The sequence below is a fragment of the Rhamphochromis sp. 'chilingali' genome, assembly GCF_963969265.1.
Source record: "Rhamphochromis sp. 'chilingali' genome assembly, chromosome: 21".
Classification (NCBI taxonomy): Eukaryota; Metazoa; Chordata; class Actinopteri; order Cichliformes; family Cichlidae; genus Rhamphochromis; species Rhamphochromis sp. 'chilingali'.
Genome location: NC_137949.1, coordinates 22,061,839 through 22,079,726, shown reverse-complemented (window position 1 = coordinate 22,079,726; position 17,888 = coordinate 22,061,839). Strand labels below are relative to the sequence as shown.

The window sequence follows — 17,888 nt, the reverse complement described above, 5'->3', positions numbered from 1 at the left end:
GATCCATCTTCTCCAGGAGCCCAAACGTCATGACACTTGACCCCAGTTGCTGTCTCGGCAGTCCCTACATCTGTCCCTGCTGTGAAGGGTCCTCACATCTCCGGGTCCCCGTCTGGTGTCTGTTCCTTTCTCTGCAAGAGACAGAAAACCAAAACACCTCTCTCCCTAGCCTTGATAATCTAATATTGTTATCCATTGTTCTTCTAATGATTCAAATTTGGTTTAAAATATTATGTTCAGGACTTATTCTAATCATAATCTATGTGTGTGTAAAAGAAATCAAAAATTAGTGAACCCTTTCTAAGTCTAACACATTATAAGCTTAAGTTTTACCATAGCTAATTTATTAAACACAAAAATAAACTCATAGAAATTTTCATATCACCATTGTTTGATGTTCAAACTCAACTCCCCCTTTTTGACACACTCCCATGTGTCAATTCATTGGAGCTAGACAATTAAAAGAGAAGGTTGGTGACATCATATCTCAGAAAGTATCAGAAATTCTTCTCTCGAGTACCGTTGCTCCAGCCTTGTCATCCCTGAGGATCTTCGATCCCGAAAATGTCCCTTCTCCTCATGTAATAAAGTCTGTCATCCTTCCATGCCCTGGTAACTGCTCCATCCAGAGCTGTAACATTTTGAAATGTACATACAACAAGCCAAACCACACCTTGGTCACACCAACCCTTTTCTGCCCTGAAGATGTCCAACACCATCTTAGTCTGGACCAGGGTTGTAATAGTTTTGCAATTTTCATCAGTTTTAATCAGTTTTTACCAATTGTTTGCTAGTTTAGTTTAGTTTTTATTTTCTGAAAATCCTTAGTTTCAATTTAGTTTTATTTGTGTTTTGCAAAAAATTAAGTGTAACAAAATCCCAGTTCCATCATATCAGTCATGCTCTTCTGGTTATCCTTGGGTGTTGAGACTAATAACTATTAACTCTTGCCGCACCGAGTGGTCCTAATTTTGGTTGAAGTGAATTGATAACCTTTTGAAGGGGATTGTTTCACACCTTTATTTAGATGTCCCAGTCCTGTTGTCTCGGGATACATCACGCTGCCTTATCTGGGGTTAGCTGTTTTCTGGGGATGCGGGTTGAGTGGGTGAGCTCTTCAAGGAGGGGGAGTGTGCTCCCCCTGATGAGGTCTTCTAGGTAAGCTAGGTTAACCTTCTTGTGTGGGCTTTTCAAGTGCACTTTAAGGTTAGTGGGACTTTTAGTTTTATAAATGTCCCTCATGACCCCCTGATGACCCAGTATTTCATTTTTGCACACTGTAGTACACATTTTAGTTTTTGCTTGTAGCTCGCATACTCTACTTGCCACTCCTCTAATTCCTGATGTTTCTTAGAGAGGGCAACAGTACCTTTAAAATTATATCACATGTGTGGGGGTGTGGCCTTGCCAATTGTTTTGCCCACCTTTTCAAAATGGCTGGCGTGCCCACAAGCACATTTCATGGAAAAAGAAAGGTAAGCTTGATATTTACATTTAAAATGTTTTGTTAAACTCAGATTTTTATTTTATTCTTTTTGCAAGTACCCCTCCTCGGTGGCGAGAAACTGTTGGTGTGGTCAAGTGGGTGCTCTAGAAACAAACGCTCAGGACAGAACAGTTATCAGTCATGTACTTCCTACAAATTTTGCATATGTTTTATTTCATATTGATCCTCTGAGTGTAATGGTACATTTTAATTTGAATTTATCCAAACTAAACACAATATTTTCTTTATTTACTTTGCTCTTGTTCTTTTTCAGTACCACATCCTATCAAATGTCCCTGTCGATTATATTCTACATTTAATAACTTACTATTTCAAGTGAGAACCTAAATCACGTGGACCAATGTTTATTATTGCATATCTCTATTCTGAATGTGGCCAGTCATTCATAGGTATTGTTCAATTTTGGCGATTTTCCTCTATAAAATTTAATTGACTTTTTACAGTGGCCTGCTATGGTTAATAATAACATATTCCAGTCATGAGTGGTATCAAAAGTCTTCTCCACTGTAGCATTTGGCATTCCCAATAATATAACATGATACCTTAATCAAAACACAGCTAATATAGCACAGTTTTCTTAATGCAAACATCGGTAACTCAAAATCAGCAACCACAGTGTTAAGTCTGCAGTTCATACTTATGTGAAGCTAGAGTCTCCTCCTCCAGTCTCTCTTATCCTCCTGCTCCTGAAAAAACAAAACAAAACAAAGCGAAGCATCCACCCTTCTCTTGTCGGCTGGGTGAATTGTTTATGAATTGTTTATTGGCATTTACTAATCCTAAAGTTGGTGCAGTCATTGTCTCAGTATCAAGTCAGTCAAAGCTTCCAGTCCGTCCATCACAGTCCATTCACATGCATACCTCCATACACATTCATACCAGATGTTGCTGATAATGGAGTCTCCCGCGCAACCTATTCGAGCCTCCATCACCAGCAAGATGACGTCATCATTTTAAAGGAAAACAATTCCTTGTTGTTTTTTGGGCCGGATTGACTCGGTGCAATCCTTTTAGATCAGTGTTCCCTATAAGTGAATTTCTCCCAAGCCAATTACAATCATGGAGAAGCACACTTTGCAACTGTTTACAGTAATAATATTTTATAGCGCTTTAAATTTCAATCTTTCAGGCCTGGTTTAAAGAGCTGATTGTTAAATCATGAACTCACAAAATATCACCATATCACCACCGGTGGATCACACCTCTCAGATGTTTTTTCTCCAGTGCACTGTAACAAAAACGAAAACAGACATAACCAACAAAATACTACTAAAATAACACAAACTAGGGCCCGTTGCAGACATGTCCAAGCATAAAACTATCCCTCTCTCGCTTACGAGAAAGAACACAAGCCAAAGCTCACTGATAAAATCAAGCTAGCGCTAAACAAAACCAAACAATCAACCAGAAATTCACAGGAACATTTTGCTTCCTGCCGGGACAATATTGTGTGGGAATGAGAACCTCAGGTGCCGTAACACCTTTTGTTCCTCCTTGAATTAAAACTCAATCACAGAAAATGCCGTACTCCGACCTAAAACTTACACTATTAATTCATCATTTTCACTCTGTGCCACTGTTCCTCATCAGGGCTGTGTGAAGCACAGCAAAGAATTCAGTCAAGGCCTTGAGCCATAAACAGACATCACGCACAGACATTGTTTTCATAACCAAACTTTTTTAGACCTTATTCCTAAAATCTACATAAATGCCCTCTGGGTGACATATAACACATTCTAAGTAATCAATGGCTCCTCATAAAAATTATGCATTGGGATGTTTGTGTGCAGCATTTTGCATATCAGCATAAGCAAAGCATTCTTCATTGCATCAGCGTGTATGTGTGTGCGTGTGGATCACTCTTCATTGCACAAGCGTGTGCATGTGTATGTGTGTGCATCACTTCTCAGTGAATCAGCATTCCCGTGTGTGTGTGTGTGTGTGTGTGTGTGTGTGTGTGTGTGTGTGTGTGTGTGTGTGTGTGTGTGTGTGTGTGTGTGTGTGTGTGTGTGTGTGTGTGTCATTTCTCACTCACTCAACGAGTGCACGTGTTCATGTGTGTATTTCACTTCATTCTGAATCTGTGTGTTTGGAGACGTGTGTGTGTGTGTTCATCACTTTCCTGTTCTGGTGTTCTGGGTAAACCACGGCCTGAAGCGTGCCCTGGGGTCCTGCCCCCCTCCTTTTCAGTTTGTTTGCGACCATTGCTGCTGCTGCTGCTCAAAATTCAGTCCGTCCTGGTTCTGACCCCAATTGGGGCAGTCCTTTCTCCAGTGTCGATGTTCACCGCAGGTGAAACCTGCATCTTCTTCTGTGTTTTTTGTCCATTCTGAGGTGCCTTCTGTCCTCAGTTACTCCTCTTGTCTCGGTCACGCCCTTTTTCGCCACCCGATCATCCGTGTTGGTCCATCACTGTCCTGCACAGTGTGAATGCAAAGTTATCAAGGTCAGCATTCTTTCGCTCGGCCTTACTTTTCATTCGGGCTTGGCGGGCGTCTCGTCACAGCTCTGTCAGCTGACGCAGTCTGGGAATTTTCCCCCGTGTAGTGAAACGGGCCTTAGGTTTAGTGCTCTCCGTCTCGGCTGCATGAGATCACATTCCTGCAGGTCTGTTGACATTCTCAGGTCGTTGTTGTGGGTCCAGCTGTTGCAGCATTTGGTCAGTGTCACGTATGGGGGAGAGCAGGAGTCCAGTCAGCCTCGGCTTTCAGGGCCGGCAAAGCAGCCTGTAATTAAATATGTATAGAAAAAACAAAAAACAAAACAAAAACAAACAAAAAACAAAAACAAATGAACAGGAAAATGATGTTGTGTTGGCTGTGTTATTCAGAGGGGAGACAATGGGGCCAGGCCCTGTGTCAGCCTTCTCTCCCCCTTTTTTTTTTTTTTTTTTTTTTTTTTGTCTCCCGATATAATCAACTCCTAACCCACCAAGTTGACAGGACAACACCGGTATATGTTAAAATTCTTAAGATCATGTTTAAAAGCCCAAAAAAGGAACTTTCTTTCATTCAGTAATCACTTTTATTAATCAATCAACAGAAAACATGTCACAATTTGACTCTTTTTACCACTAAATTTGTTGCGTCTTGCCTGGTTGGTTAGACCAGTGTTCCTTTTTTTTTTTTTTTTTTTTTTTTTTTTTTTTTTTAGTTAAATTGTTGTCCTGCAACCCAGAGGGTTTCTTTGTCAGTAATGTATAGACTTCATCATTTAAGTATGTTAATTTTTCTTTAACCTTGCTGGAAAATCTTCACGTGTTCATGAGTGTAAGCTGTTTCTTCATTGCGTGTATGTGCATTTGTATAAAAGCAGGTTAATTTTATCTTTTCTCAAACTAGGCGTTACCTTAAAAGGAGCCTTTCTCTCAGATTTCTCTGCTTGTGTGTTTTTGTTTCACCTTTTTGTTGTGATGCTCCGGACGCCTTCCCAACCTCCACAAGTCCGTTGGCCCCAATTTTATGTGTTAAAACTTCTCTTAATTTCTCCTCTAATTCTCTCCTCGCTGCTGTCTTTTTCACAGCTGCTGATTCGTGCTGGGTGTGGTTCCCATTACCTATAATTTTGCTTCGACCGCTGTGCTTGTGGGGGCAGTTGGTCCAGGTCCGCAGCTTCCTGTATTAACACACTAAGAGATTTATTTAATTTCATTTTCATCACATGTTAAACAGATAAGCAGGCAACCCGCCTACCTTGACAGCGTAAACTGTACGCCAGTCTCCCAACACATTCCTCTCTGTACTCCTCCATAATTCTCCACTGCACACCTCTTACTATCTCTCCTTTTTATTTTTATTACACCACAGAGTAATACACCCAATTATGCCCGTCTATCTCTATGTGGCTCCAAATTCCCTCTTTATTTTAATTTCACACTCGTCAGGGGACAGGCACACAACAATTTCAACCACTGAAACGAGGAATTCAACCTTTTTATATTTCTTTACTAATCTAGACTCAACCTTTGTTCGCAAAATGTGTCTTGTCCGGAATAAATGTGAACCCGTGATTACACGGCCGTTCCAGTGTTATTTCCGTAGCTATGCGGGGGCCCTCACCTCCCCAAGTCACCACCTCGGCACCCGGACGACGCCGGTCCTGGCCACGCGTCCACGGACAGGAGGGTCGCCACTCCTAGGGCAAATGTTCCACAGGTACACTAGGCATCAACCTTTGATCCTAAAATGTGTATTTGCTCTAATGTCCTCCTAATCAAACACATCAACCGTCACTGTCACTGTGTTCACGCTTCACACTCCACACAAAAAACACACTCAGAGCGCGCCTCACTCACACTCTCCCTCAGTGCGCGCTTTACCCACAAAACAGCACCCAGAGCGCGCTTCGCAGCTTCACACACACTCTCTCACCCAGAGCGCGCCTTCACACTCACACACAACACTTTTCCTCAGCGGGAATTTTACACAGAAACCTCTGAGCTCAACTATTAGATCTTCTTAAAGCACACTGCACCATAGACCAAAATACCCCTTTCTCTGCGCTTATGACCGCCACAACGGGGCAAAGTCGCATCATAAAAGTGATGCTTGCATCCCCGAAGTTATACCTGACATCATAAACCAGGTGTTGCTATGTACAAAATTTTTACTTTGTATTATGACCGCAGCCCTTTATACTCGACTGACGCCACAAACCACCGTCAAAACCTCTATCCAATGTACTAAAACTAGCACCAACCACTACTGCACTTCACGGCCGCACCACCGGAACACGCCGTATCATAAACCAAACCTACGGACGTGTTTCGCTCTCGCGTTGCCAGCGTTCAACTGCACCGTGAAGCCAGCATCTGCTTTTCCTTAAATCAACTTCTATTTCATAGCCGGCAAAAGCCAGGACGTCACTGACACCATAAACAAAATAAACAAACCTCGACTTCAATGTACTGGACTAATGGCCGCGTCTTCAGAATAAATTCTAATGTATTATTGCTACAGAAGCCAGTATTAGACAAAATTAAATGTGGAAGGTAAAGTGGCTGCAACTAGTTCAACGTAGTATCTTATTAGTTTCTCGGTAGAAGCAGTTTACTGCAACTAGCTCAACGTAGTGTCTTATTAGTTTCTCGGTAGAAGCAGTTTATTTAACACACTGGAATTCAGCCTCAACTTATGTTGTTAGTATCTTGCGCCAAAAACCAGACACCGACAAATTTACTGTGAAAATACATGTGACTCAGTGAACAGATTAATTTGGAAAGCCCAATATGCACATTTGGTATTTATAATACAACAGGCTGTGCTTACCTTTCTGTTTTAGGCCGGCCTTCTGTTCACTTTGCCCCACGATCTCACCAAAGGCCAAATCTACACCTCCTCAGCACACCAAAGATCCGGGTCACGGCACCAAGTTCTTGAATTCTCCCAATTCTTTGAATCTTTGGGCTGAAGGAAGGACAATACTCGGTGTATAAATGCTCAATCAACAATCATTTATTTCCATACAATTCAACAATAAGAGCATTACAACGTCCGGACGGGAGAGATGCTACCAGAGGGTCAGGCACATGTCTCAAAATGGTGACGGGTTGCTCAGCTTTTTATAGTCTCTAGTGGCCCCCAGCTAGTCGTAAAAGCCAAAACATCACATTTTTCTCTGTTACAGCGCCTAAGTTATGACCTCGGCAGTTGTTTCTCTGCTTTCTGTAAGGTGGGGGTGTGGAATGTGGTCTATCTATCTCCCCTGTCTTTAGACACAGAGTCTCCTGCTTACAACCTTCTCTTCATGATTCAACAATTAAGCATGTCAAGAAAACAGTGTAACACATTCCCAGCAGATCAAGGATACAGAGTGATGCACATTTATCTAATGAACTAATATGTGAATATGTTCTGTTAACTCAAAAGTATAATGAGAACTAAACTACATACAGCTCACACACTCTATATTAAAGGGTATAATGTGATCTACAGCAGTATTCTAATTCAACTACTCTGATTACATATATAAGGTAACATATAATAACAGAATAATCTAATACCTGTATACATAATCTGCATTAATGGTGCCTTTACACATGTCTATGTAGCTAATTCTATATGCACTATTGCTCCCAATTATCACAGATGCTGGTTTTAAATAGTGTGTTGTGTAGTTTGCAGAACGCAGCATCCATGAGTCTCAAAGAGATGTTCAGATTTTTCATATTTACTGTGAAAAAATGAGTTTAGTAACAGTGCAATGTCTCTTTCAAGATTATATTGTTCTTTGTTTTATTTAGGCCTTATAAATTCTTCAAAATCATTGGATTATTGTGATATTTTGGTGATATACATTTTACACAGCATCCCAGTTCCTGGAAATCAAAGTTGCAGAGTGTGTTGTACTGAAAACGGAAAATAATGGAGTCGTTATTAACTTTGTAGTAAAGCTTTTCACAAAAACACTGTTCAAGTTTTGACACAGTTGTTCTATTTGTGCTACCCAATTTTGTCAAACTAGCATCTTTCACATTTAATTCTATTTTATTTATATAGCACCAAATCACATCAACAGTCACCTCAAGGCACTTTATATTGTAAGGTAAAGACCCTACAATAATACAGAGAAAATTCCAGCAATCAGACCCCTTTTAAGAAAGCACTTGGTGACAGTGGGAAGCAAAACCTCTCTTTTAACAGGAAGTAGGTGTCAGAGGTGCGTCTACACTTTGTGGCGAGCTATGGTTGAGTCGCCACAGTTTGATGATGTGGCAGCTATTGTTAGCTCAGAGACAGAGAAGAGCTGAGAAAAATTAAAAAACTAATAACTTAATAATTATTAATTCTAGGTGACCAACAGTTGGCCTCACTCCAAGACTTTTCTCAACAATGTAACAAAAACCTAAATAAACGTTGTTCTCTCTTTAAAGTCTATAACTGAAAAGCTAAGCGAGAGCTATTATAAACTGGTAAGCCAGTCTAAATGTGACTGTATTGTAAAAATTGCATTGAGATCTCTAAATCATCTTTATTTTAATATGTTTATGTTCATAGCAGATTGCATGGTCTTCCTTTGTTTGCAGTACACCATGCTGTCCGGCCAGGTGCCTTTTCAGTGCCAGGAGAAGAGCCTGACCCACACCAGTGCTGAAGAGATTATGCGTAAAATCAAACAGGGAGATTTCTCTTTTCAAGGAGAGGCCTGGAGAAACGTGTCCCAGCAAGCTAAGGACCTCATACAAGGTGAGGGGAAAAAACTGGCTCATTTTCTTTTGAATAACTTGAGCTTCGGTTTCTTTTTTTCCCATTAAAAACATAGAAACATAGTGCACTAAATTTATAAAATTCCACTTAAATAGTACTACAAATTTTAGGGTATGGTTATGAAAGTGAGTAGTGTTAGCTTGCAGCTCCAAGACTTCTGTTATCGGTAGATTCTTTGTTCCAGGCTCATTTTTTCAGAATAAAATATCGACTTTCAAAATAAAGTAGTATGAACTGTTTTTGTGAAATTGTAAATTAGTTAAATAAATAAAATGAGGTTTATGCAAAAGCTTTGAGTCGTGTTTAGGGCAGATTTTGGTGGTGCTGGTAGAGTCTGGAAGAAGAAATGGACAAGTAGTGCTCCGTTAGTGCAATGTCAGTAAGTGATGACATGTTTTGGATGAACTTTCTACTCACAAAGCAGCTTTCAGAGATCAGGTTTCCTAAAGAGGAAATAACTTCCTGCCTGTGTCTCACCTTTTCCCACCTGGATTAAGAGCGTTAAAGGTAATTATCTGCGTCTTGTTCCTGTAGAGCTGCTGACGGTCGACCCTAACAAGAGGATTAAGATGTGTGGCCTCCGTTACAACGCCTGGCTCCAGGACGACAGCCAGTTGTCCTCCAACCCACTTATGACCCCAGACATTCTCGGATCCTCCACTGCCTCTGTCCACACTTGTGTCAAAGCTACTTTTAATGTATGAAATGTTCAGAAGGGTGCTAATGTTAGATAGTAGGTCAGAACGTTCCAACCTAGTGTAAAATTTGGATTGTGTAGCTTCTGCTAAGTGTCAACCGGCTGTTATTAATAGAGATGGAGACCACATTATATTAACCGTATTGTGGGAAGATTAATTCAAACAAATGCTAAAGATATTAGTAATTTAAAATGCATCAAAAGGCACTTTGATACTGCAACAAAGCGCAGATGCTAGTTTTTGTCTTACTTGAGGTTGGATTTGTGTTGTTATTGCGATTCATCAAAATGCTGAATGGATATTAATGCGACTAATGATATAATTATGTGACCTGGGTTTTGGCCAAATATTGATGGGATCTGAAACGTAAGATCCCTTGAAAAAAGATGAGAGCAGTGCATTTCATTGAAACTAAAATGTAAAAGTCTAACCAAACATCTGTTTTGTACTCGCAGGCATTTAACAAATGTAAGCGGGAAGGGTTCCGCCTCCAGACGGTGGACAAGGCGCCTCTAGCCAAGAGGAGGAAGATGAAAAAAACAAGTACCAGCACAGAGACCCGCAGCAGTTCCAGCGAGAGTACCCATTCGTCCTCCTCTTCCTCCCAGTCACAGGAGAAAACTTTTCAAGAAGGAGACCCAAATCGACAGCACTCTAACATCACTCCTGTCATCACCCCTGTCAACACACCGGTGCCCTCTGGAACAGATTCTGGGCACCAGCCAGCACCTCCAACCTTTCCCTTCTCAGAAGGACAGTAAGACAGCCTGAGGAGAATCCAGATTCAGACAGTTGGGTCTGAAAAAAAAAATGAAGAAGAAGTTTGGCTTGGACTAGTATAGAGACATCCTTCTTCTTTCTCTCTGTCTCTGGCTCAATTGCATGGATGTCAGCACGTCTCTAAAACCAAGCATGCAGCAGGAGCAGCACTGTCACCTCTATATCAATCAATCAATCAATCAATCAATCATCACTAGCAATAGCCTATCCTATCGTATCTTTTGCTCTGACTTTCTCACACAGACTATCAATCAGGGACTGGACCAGGAAGAAGTGTCACCAGTGTCCTAAAAGAAAAGGGCTGCCCTACTGCCCCCGGTCCAGAGAATGGAGAGACATCTTCAGTCTCGTCATTAAATCACAACATCTGTCCTCTCCTTTTCTGTCTTTGTCCGAGTTTTTAGAGATTTAAAGGGAAAGTCAGTGTTTACACCACGGATGCTTTGTAATTTCTGTCAAAAGGAGAGAGAAACAAAAGGCCACATGCCGGAGGATAATCTTACGTCTCTGCTATACGGAGCAGCTTATTTATATGTGAATTTTGCAGACTGAAATTTATTTATGATAAGCTATATTATTAACTTATTTATGATTCATTATGATCTGAAAAGAAATAATGGATACAGTGAGACTAAAAAAAGAAGATATTTTGTGTGTGTATGTGTGTGTGTGTGTTTTCCTATCAGCTCAAAAAAACTTTCCATACAGTGAAATGATCTTTCATATATCTTTCTAGTTAGACACATCGAAGAGTCTAGTAGGTCAGTTTTAGTTTGTTTTGTATACATCGTAAGAGTCAAAGTCATGAAACCAGAGTTCTTTATAGGTACTGCTAATTATTTAAGGTGAATTTTAAGATTGATATTTGTTTAGTGGCTTAAAAAATATACATTTCCTGATTCATATAAAAGATGAAAATGTGTGCACATCTTTTTGTAAGAACCAAATGTGGATGTAGTATGTTCAGCCAAATCTGTGATTTTTATCAGCGAGTACTGCTGCCTGAGGCAGTGCAACCTGACTAGAACAGCTATATTTAGACTTTTTTTTTGTCTCTTATGTGGGAGTATGGCTACTGCCGGACTTAGCATTGCTGCTGTTCCATGTGGTCTGATCCTGAAGTCAGTATTTAGCCAAGCAGTAGAGACCTAATTGTCTCATTATCACTACAACCAATTGGATTGAGCAGAATGTCCCAAATGGAAAATGAAGATCAGCTTAGCGTAAGGGTCGAATGCGTCAAGTAGTTTGAGATTTGAGCCTTCTTGGAACCAAGATGCCTGAGGGCAGTTTCAAGTGACCTCTTTTTTTTTTTCTTTTAGATTAAAAAATATTAATTAAAGGAAGGCTTATGTGCCAAACTGCATTTGAATGGTAATGTTTGCGTTTAAAGACGGTCAGACACTAGGACATTTGGAGACAATGTAGAGCAAAAGTAGCCCCGTTTTGTCTTCAGTCATAAAACTACTGCAAAATGCCGAACTTTGATGATTACAAGTTGTTGAGCACAAATTAGGGATGCACCGATTGATTATATTAGCCAAATGTTGGTATCTGGCTGTTGTGGGCCTTGTTGACTCATTTCAGCAATTAAAAATGTCTGATGTGCGAATCATATCAGTGTTTAACTGGCTTATTGTTCAAGTATAGTGTGATGAAGCGTTGAAAGACTTCAAGTTCAGTTATGCTTATTTATAGTGAAGATTTCTTTGCTTCCCTGGAACAGAAGGTGGAATAAGTACATCAGAATTTGCCAGTCGGCCCAGAAGTTAACAATCAGTGCATCCCTACCACATGCTTCTTTTTACTATTGATGCCGTCCTTGCTCTATTTACCATGTTGTACTGCATGACTGAAAAGGTGATCTTTGCACTGTGTGACAGCTCGCACTTTGAGGCAGATATCTTGTTAGTATTAGGTCCCCAGTGCATGATATGACCCGAAACATCAACCACTTCCTTTATTTGCCTTTGTGGGCTTTTTTGGGGGGCAGATTCTTACTTGATTTAATGTGAGTTTGTTTACTTGCTTAACCAATTTTCAATTCGGGACTTTTACTGTTTAAAATTGTGATGGGTGTACAAAACCCCTTGTTACAATAGCCTAAATATTGTAATATCCCAGTGTTACAATTCTGGTGTTAGTTGGGATAGTTAGGGGAAAAAAATGCCATGCTCTGTTAACTGTTTTTTTTTTTTTTTTTTTAATTACGTCTTTGTCTGTTTTCATTGTAATAATTGAAATACTGTATTTTGCTGTTGTGTGGGGTACTTGGTGATCCGTATGTGAAGCTACCTAGAATCAGATTCTCCTGCTCAGCCAGGATACAGATTTTCAGTTGGACTACTGTGTGCATTTAAACACACGCTGTCATCCTCTTCCATTTTTACTCTGAATCAGAACCAAAGCATTAACTTCAAGGTAGCTGCTTTAAGCTGCATGCAAATATGCAAAAAAAAAAAGCTTCATATATCACATTTTCTGTTTGTTCGAGTTTCTTTTCTTGGTCCATTCAATGAACGATATTTTTTTAGTACAGATGATTTTTTTTTTTTTTTAACAGCACATAATGTGTTTTCTTCAGAGATTCTTTATGGAATCAGTAATATCAATACCCAGCACATTATCATGCTTAAATCTATGCATCTCTTTTACACTTTTGTGTTGCTTGTTTTGCCATTTCACAAAGACCTCATTGAATGGGTTTAAGCAGAGTGCTTAAAAAGGTGTAACAAAATTTCTATACGCTGATCGTCTACAACACCAAATATTGTGTAATGTCCAGCTTGTGCCAGAAGAAACAGCTCTGACATGTTGGAGAACAGACGTGAGATGCTGTTAGTTTCTGGGACAGGGCAGATGGACTGCTGTCAGTCAGTTTGGAGAGCAGTTTAAGACCTTGGGCTCTTGCTCATGTTTTTTGTTTAATTTTTGTGGTGTGGCAAGGTGCACTGTCCTGCTGGGAAAAGCAGTTATTTCGGTGGGAAGCGTACGGTGAAGGAACATCCACACGAATGGTGCGATCCAAGTTTTCTCAGCAGAACATTGCAGAGAGTGTTTTTAATGTTTTGGCTGATCAGTGTTTACTGTACTTTTACTCCCATAACGTCAGCCACTGTAGAAATGGAACAGATGGAAAAGATTCCCAGTATGAAAAAGCTGGAATCCTTGGAGCTAAACACTACAAAGCTCTCGTCTAACTTAGTTCGCATGAGTTCCCCGTTGCTGCCTCATTAAGCCTCTTTTCTTTTGTTTGGGTGTATTAATAGCTCAAGTGGAGGAAGAGGAAGAGTGTCCTATATTGAGCTCCCCTCTGGGAGCCAGGCTCTATTAGCTGATGTGCTGCAGTGCTGTTTGTTCCAAAGAAAATACCGTACTCTACTCACTGCCTCTGTGGGACCCGGCTCACTTTCTTTGTAGGGAAAATAACAGTGCATCACAGGAAAGGGTTGGTTTAGTATCAATGTCTCTTGGGGCTGATTTCCAAACTAGGCTTTCCTTCTTTTGATGAACACCTTGTTTATTGTGCCACCACGAGGAAGAGAGACAGAGGGAGGCCGGTTCTTATTTTAGGCCTTGTTGCCTTTGATACATTATTTTGTCAGTTCCCTTAAATTTTAACGAAAGTTCCTTTTCTGCCTACAGTGCTTCCTCGTTTCTAAGCCTGAAAGCGTCACGCCTAATGATGCTAAACCTTTTTAGCATTTTTCCAACACTTAATTAGAGGGCTGGTAGTTTGAATTGTTTTGTGTAAACCAGCGACTGCTGTTGTACACTTTAGTCAGAGAAATTGGCTTGGGATGTTGCGGTGTGTTTTTAGTGCTCCGGTCCATGAAGTCACGCATGGGATTAAGACACTAAGGGCAGCGTTGAGTGACATCCTGTACTGATTCTCAGTATGGTGCTCGTGTGCATGTGTTGTTTGTGAACGTCGATAATTTTGGACACACCTTGCAGCTAGTGTTGTTCTTTTTTGTCAACATTAAGGACGTGTACAGTACTGTGCAAGAGTCTTGAGCCAAGCTTCATTTCTCTATATTTTGCCAGGAAAATTGGAAATATGTGCAGTGAATTATCGGACACATAGAAACTAACTTGGAAATACAGTATACAGGCAAAATCAGAGTTGGTACAAAATGTTTCATTGTATGATATTTCTTGGATGATCTTACCACATTAACAGTTTGTTTGGGGATCATTGTCATGCTAAAACTTGAAACCAGTGCCGATGAGATGCTTTTTGTTTTTGCATGGTGGATAAAATCTGATGCTACTTGTCTGCATTCATGATTCCATCAGTTTTGAAAAGATCGCCAACACCACTTGCTGAAATCAAACCCAAAACAATGGCTGAACCTTCACTGTGTTTTACAGATGGCTGTAGACTGTTGTACCTCTCTCCTGACTTCCAAAATGTTAAAATTTGGATTCATCACTCTATAAGACCTTCCCACTTATTTTTAGTCCAGCACTTGTATAGTTGGCACACCTGTCTTTTCTCCCAGTTTCCCTCCTTTAAGAGTGGTTTCTTTAGTCACTATTCATTTGAGATCATTTCTAATGATCAACTGCAGGACCAGATGTCTATCTCAGGTCCTGCGTTAGGTCTTTGTTGGATTTTTCTTTTTTCTTGTCTAAAAAATGAATGAAAAAGCAACTAGTGTCCACAGACCAACTTTTAGAAAGATTACAGAACTTTTGCTCTAGAAAATGTTAAAAAAAGTTAAAGTATGTTTCCTTGGAAGCAAAATACAAAGAAGTGATGGGTGACTCAAGACATGTTGATTGGTCACTGCCTTATGTATGGAGCTGTCCAAGGTGCTGAAGTGCTCAAACTATCAGTTGTTTGAGAGAAGCATAATAGTGCGATCCTTTAAAATGACCATGATGATTGTTAAGTGGCTCAACGAATCCACAGAAAAAGTGCTTCAAAACAAACAAAATCTCCCGCTATGGCTAATGATAAGTATATTTATTGATACAATTTAGAGCACTTCCAAGTAAGGTAGAGCTTTCATCAGTCATGAGTCAGGTGTAGCAGCTTTGATCAAGAGCGAGAAAAGAAAGAGTGAATGGTTAAAATGTCCAGCTTTGCTGTGCTTCTGTGTTGTAGATGTTTATATCAAAGTCTAAAATACTTCAATGTCTGAACATGTAATCTCTGCGTGGCAAAAGCTCAGACTTCAGACCGCTCTGAATTCTTGGTTTCTTTCTTTTTTTTTTTTCTTTTTCTTTTTTTTTTTTTTGGTCTATTGGTCTTTGAACCTGACATTTTATGATGTCAGTGAGAGCAGATATCCCAGATATGGGCAGCCAATCAACAGAAAGTTGGCTTGAAGGGAGCGGGAAGGGAGAAAAGCTCAGTATATGATTAAAAAAAAGAGATTCATTTGAAAGGTTAATCATGCAAAGGCACCCTGGTAGTGTCCACAAATGGCACTACTGAGATAAAAAGGACCTAATACGCTCCACTTTGGATACAAATAATGGAATTAATAATGTTAAATAATATCCAGAATCATTTCAGCCAGGAAATGAAATATGTGAACTTTTTTTGTTTTAATTTGGGAGTATATGCTAACAGTTACTTTGATTAAAAGTATCCAACTACAACTACACTGATATCTCTGGGGCAGTGACAGCCATATGTATATATACCCCCCTTACAGTTCAGCCTTTTAAAAGCAAGTGGTCAGCTACAAAGTGGCCTTGCTGAGCTACACTTACCTGCATGAGGACGTGTTCTCTTGCGTTAATTTATTTGACTCAGCATTAATATCTGTTACCAACTTTACATAGAGCATATGTAAAGTTGGTAACAGATATTAATGCTTCCACATCCATGGGTTGTAAGGGATGTAAAGGCATCATCCTCATCATCGTGATCATCATCATTTTCGTCACCAGTGCAGCCATCATGCATGTGCTGATGTTGCTTGATTCCTGTCAATCTTTCTGTTCTTATCAAAACTTGTCCAAACGTACTGTAGCAGTGAATCCCTTTGAGATTGGTCACTAAACTGGTTTAAAACACAACATCAAGCTTTAAGGGCAAAACTTTGCACTTACATGTTGATTTAGTCACACATATGTTGCAGGAAAAATGTCCTCTTTTGTGCAGGTTCAAATGTTTCTCATCTTTCTGTTTCTCTTGATGGTTGTTGTCAGATAATTCTAAGATAAAATAAACCTCAGCAGTAGTACTTTTTAGATACGGCGAGGAGACACCATGTGCGTACCTGCTTCTTAAGGCACTGTGAAAATCATCCTTCAGGACTTTTGGGCACACCGTCGATAGTATGAGGGGAAAAAACCCTCGATTTGCTTCAATAAATGCTTTACGTGCTAGCTGAATACATGTGTACGTTTGATAATCTGATACCAGTAATGAGTCTTTTAATAGATCCTCTGCTTCATTGTATTTTTAAGTGTTTACGTCATTAATGAAGATATTTTGTGATACCAGGATTTGTGTGTATGAGTTGTCAAAAAGACAATAAACGTACGATTTCCTGTTCACTTGATGATTTTGATTTTAATAAATCAGGTGTGAACTTGTCATGTTGACAAGAGTTTTAAAAGTATGTCAGACGGCAGCCACCAGATGGCAGTGTTTAATAAAGTTTAACCAGAAGAGCAGTTTACTGTTCAATAAGCCTTTAGAAACAAGTAGAAAATTATGTTTAGCATATATTATCTTAAACATTGCTACAATAAATTGTGTCTTCAAGGTTGTTTAAATCACCACCAGATGTAAGGTTTATGCCATGGGTGCCCTAAATTAACATTATTGATAATTACCAAAATAATTTTGTATATTTCCTTAATGGTTAATTCACCAGTTAAGCTCTTAATATGAAGTGAATTTTCAAATTTCTTGTTTATCAAAAACATAAAAATAGTATTAGTAGTAATAGTAATAATTTTTTTTTTTTTTTGAAGGGGTTGAATATTAAGATTGATTCATTTCAGATTTAGGCATAAAAACAAGAATTCAATTTATTTGCCTCATAAATAACAATATAGTTTTTACTTTTAAAACACACATTTGATGAATTTAAAATAGTAATAATTGTGTTTTCTTGCATTTATTACAGTTTGTCTTTTAAATTTGTTAAGCACCCTAAGACTGTTTCTCTCCATAAATATGCCAGTCTCCTGTTATATCATTTTTATGTTTTGATTTACTTATTTGTATACAGGGCAGTATTTATAGATATAAGACAAATGTAATAATTTAATCATCTGGAAATATGTGAAAAAAGGGTTCTCAGACTATTTAAAAGCAAAATTATTACTGTTTGTGTTTAGTGTTAGAATGATGTTTATTAAACCAGCTTTATCTGTTTTCCTCAATACCAACATATTAAATGTCTTTTCCACTAAATTGTAAATTATTTGTAAATCATTAGCTTTTTTTACTCATTTGTCGATTAAGTTATTAATCATAGCATACGTGCCACAATTCAGAATCGGTGAAGTATGAATATAGTTTTTGAAATAGTTTTCTGCCAGTTTACTTAGCTGGAAGTTACTGTGTAATATCATATGCTACCAGGAGAGGATGCTCTACACCTCTCACCGAAGAGGACTCTATGTCCAGTATAATTCATCTACATCTTCTGAAAAAAGTCCCAGAAAAGTGAAGGAGACGGAGTTTTATATATTTCGGCAAAAGAATGTACAACACCAGTCACA

General features: G+C 39.2%; 1 protein-coding gene and 1 long non-coding RNA gene across 4 annotated transcripts in view; one reads left to right on the top strand and one right to left on the bottom strand.

The window, feature by feature from the left end:
- rps6ka5 (ribosomal protein S6 kinase, polypeptide 5) overlaps positions 1-15,955 on the top strand; it is a 32,292-nt gene extending 16,337 nt beyond the window's left edge. For 2 of the 3 annotated variants that reach the window (XM_080870458.1, XM_080870457.1), the window contains 3 exons: positions 8,532-8,691; positions 9,247-9,410; positions 9,866-15,955. In XM_080870458.1, the coding sequence (XP_080726584.1) occupies positions 8,532-8,691; positions 9,247-9,410; positions 9,866-10,171 (630 nt within the window). In that variant the 3' untranslated portion in view covers positions 10,172-15,955. The remainder of the gene's footprint in view (positions 1-8,531; positions 8,692-9,246; positions 9,411-9,865) is intronic. The other variant, XM_080870459.1, reaches the window with a different exon arrangement.
- Positions 1,378-7,496, bottom strand: LOC308389229. Its single transcript, XR_013970239.1, has 2 exons — positions 6,775-7,496; positions 1,378-4,233 (listed from the first exon to the last, which is right to left on the bottom strand). It is a non-coding gene; the product is annotated as an uncharacterized lncRNA (long non-coding RNA).
- Positions 15,956-17,888: the final 1,933 nt, after the last annotated feature.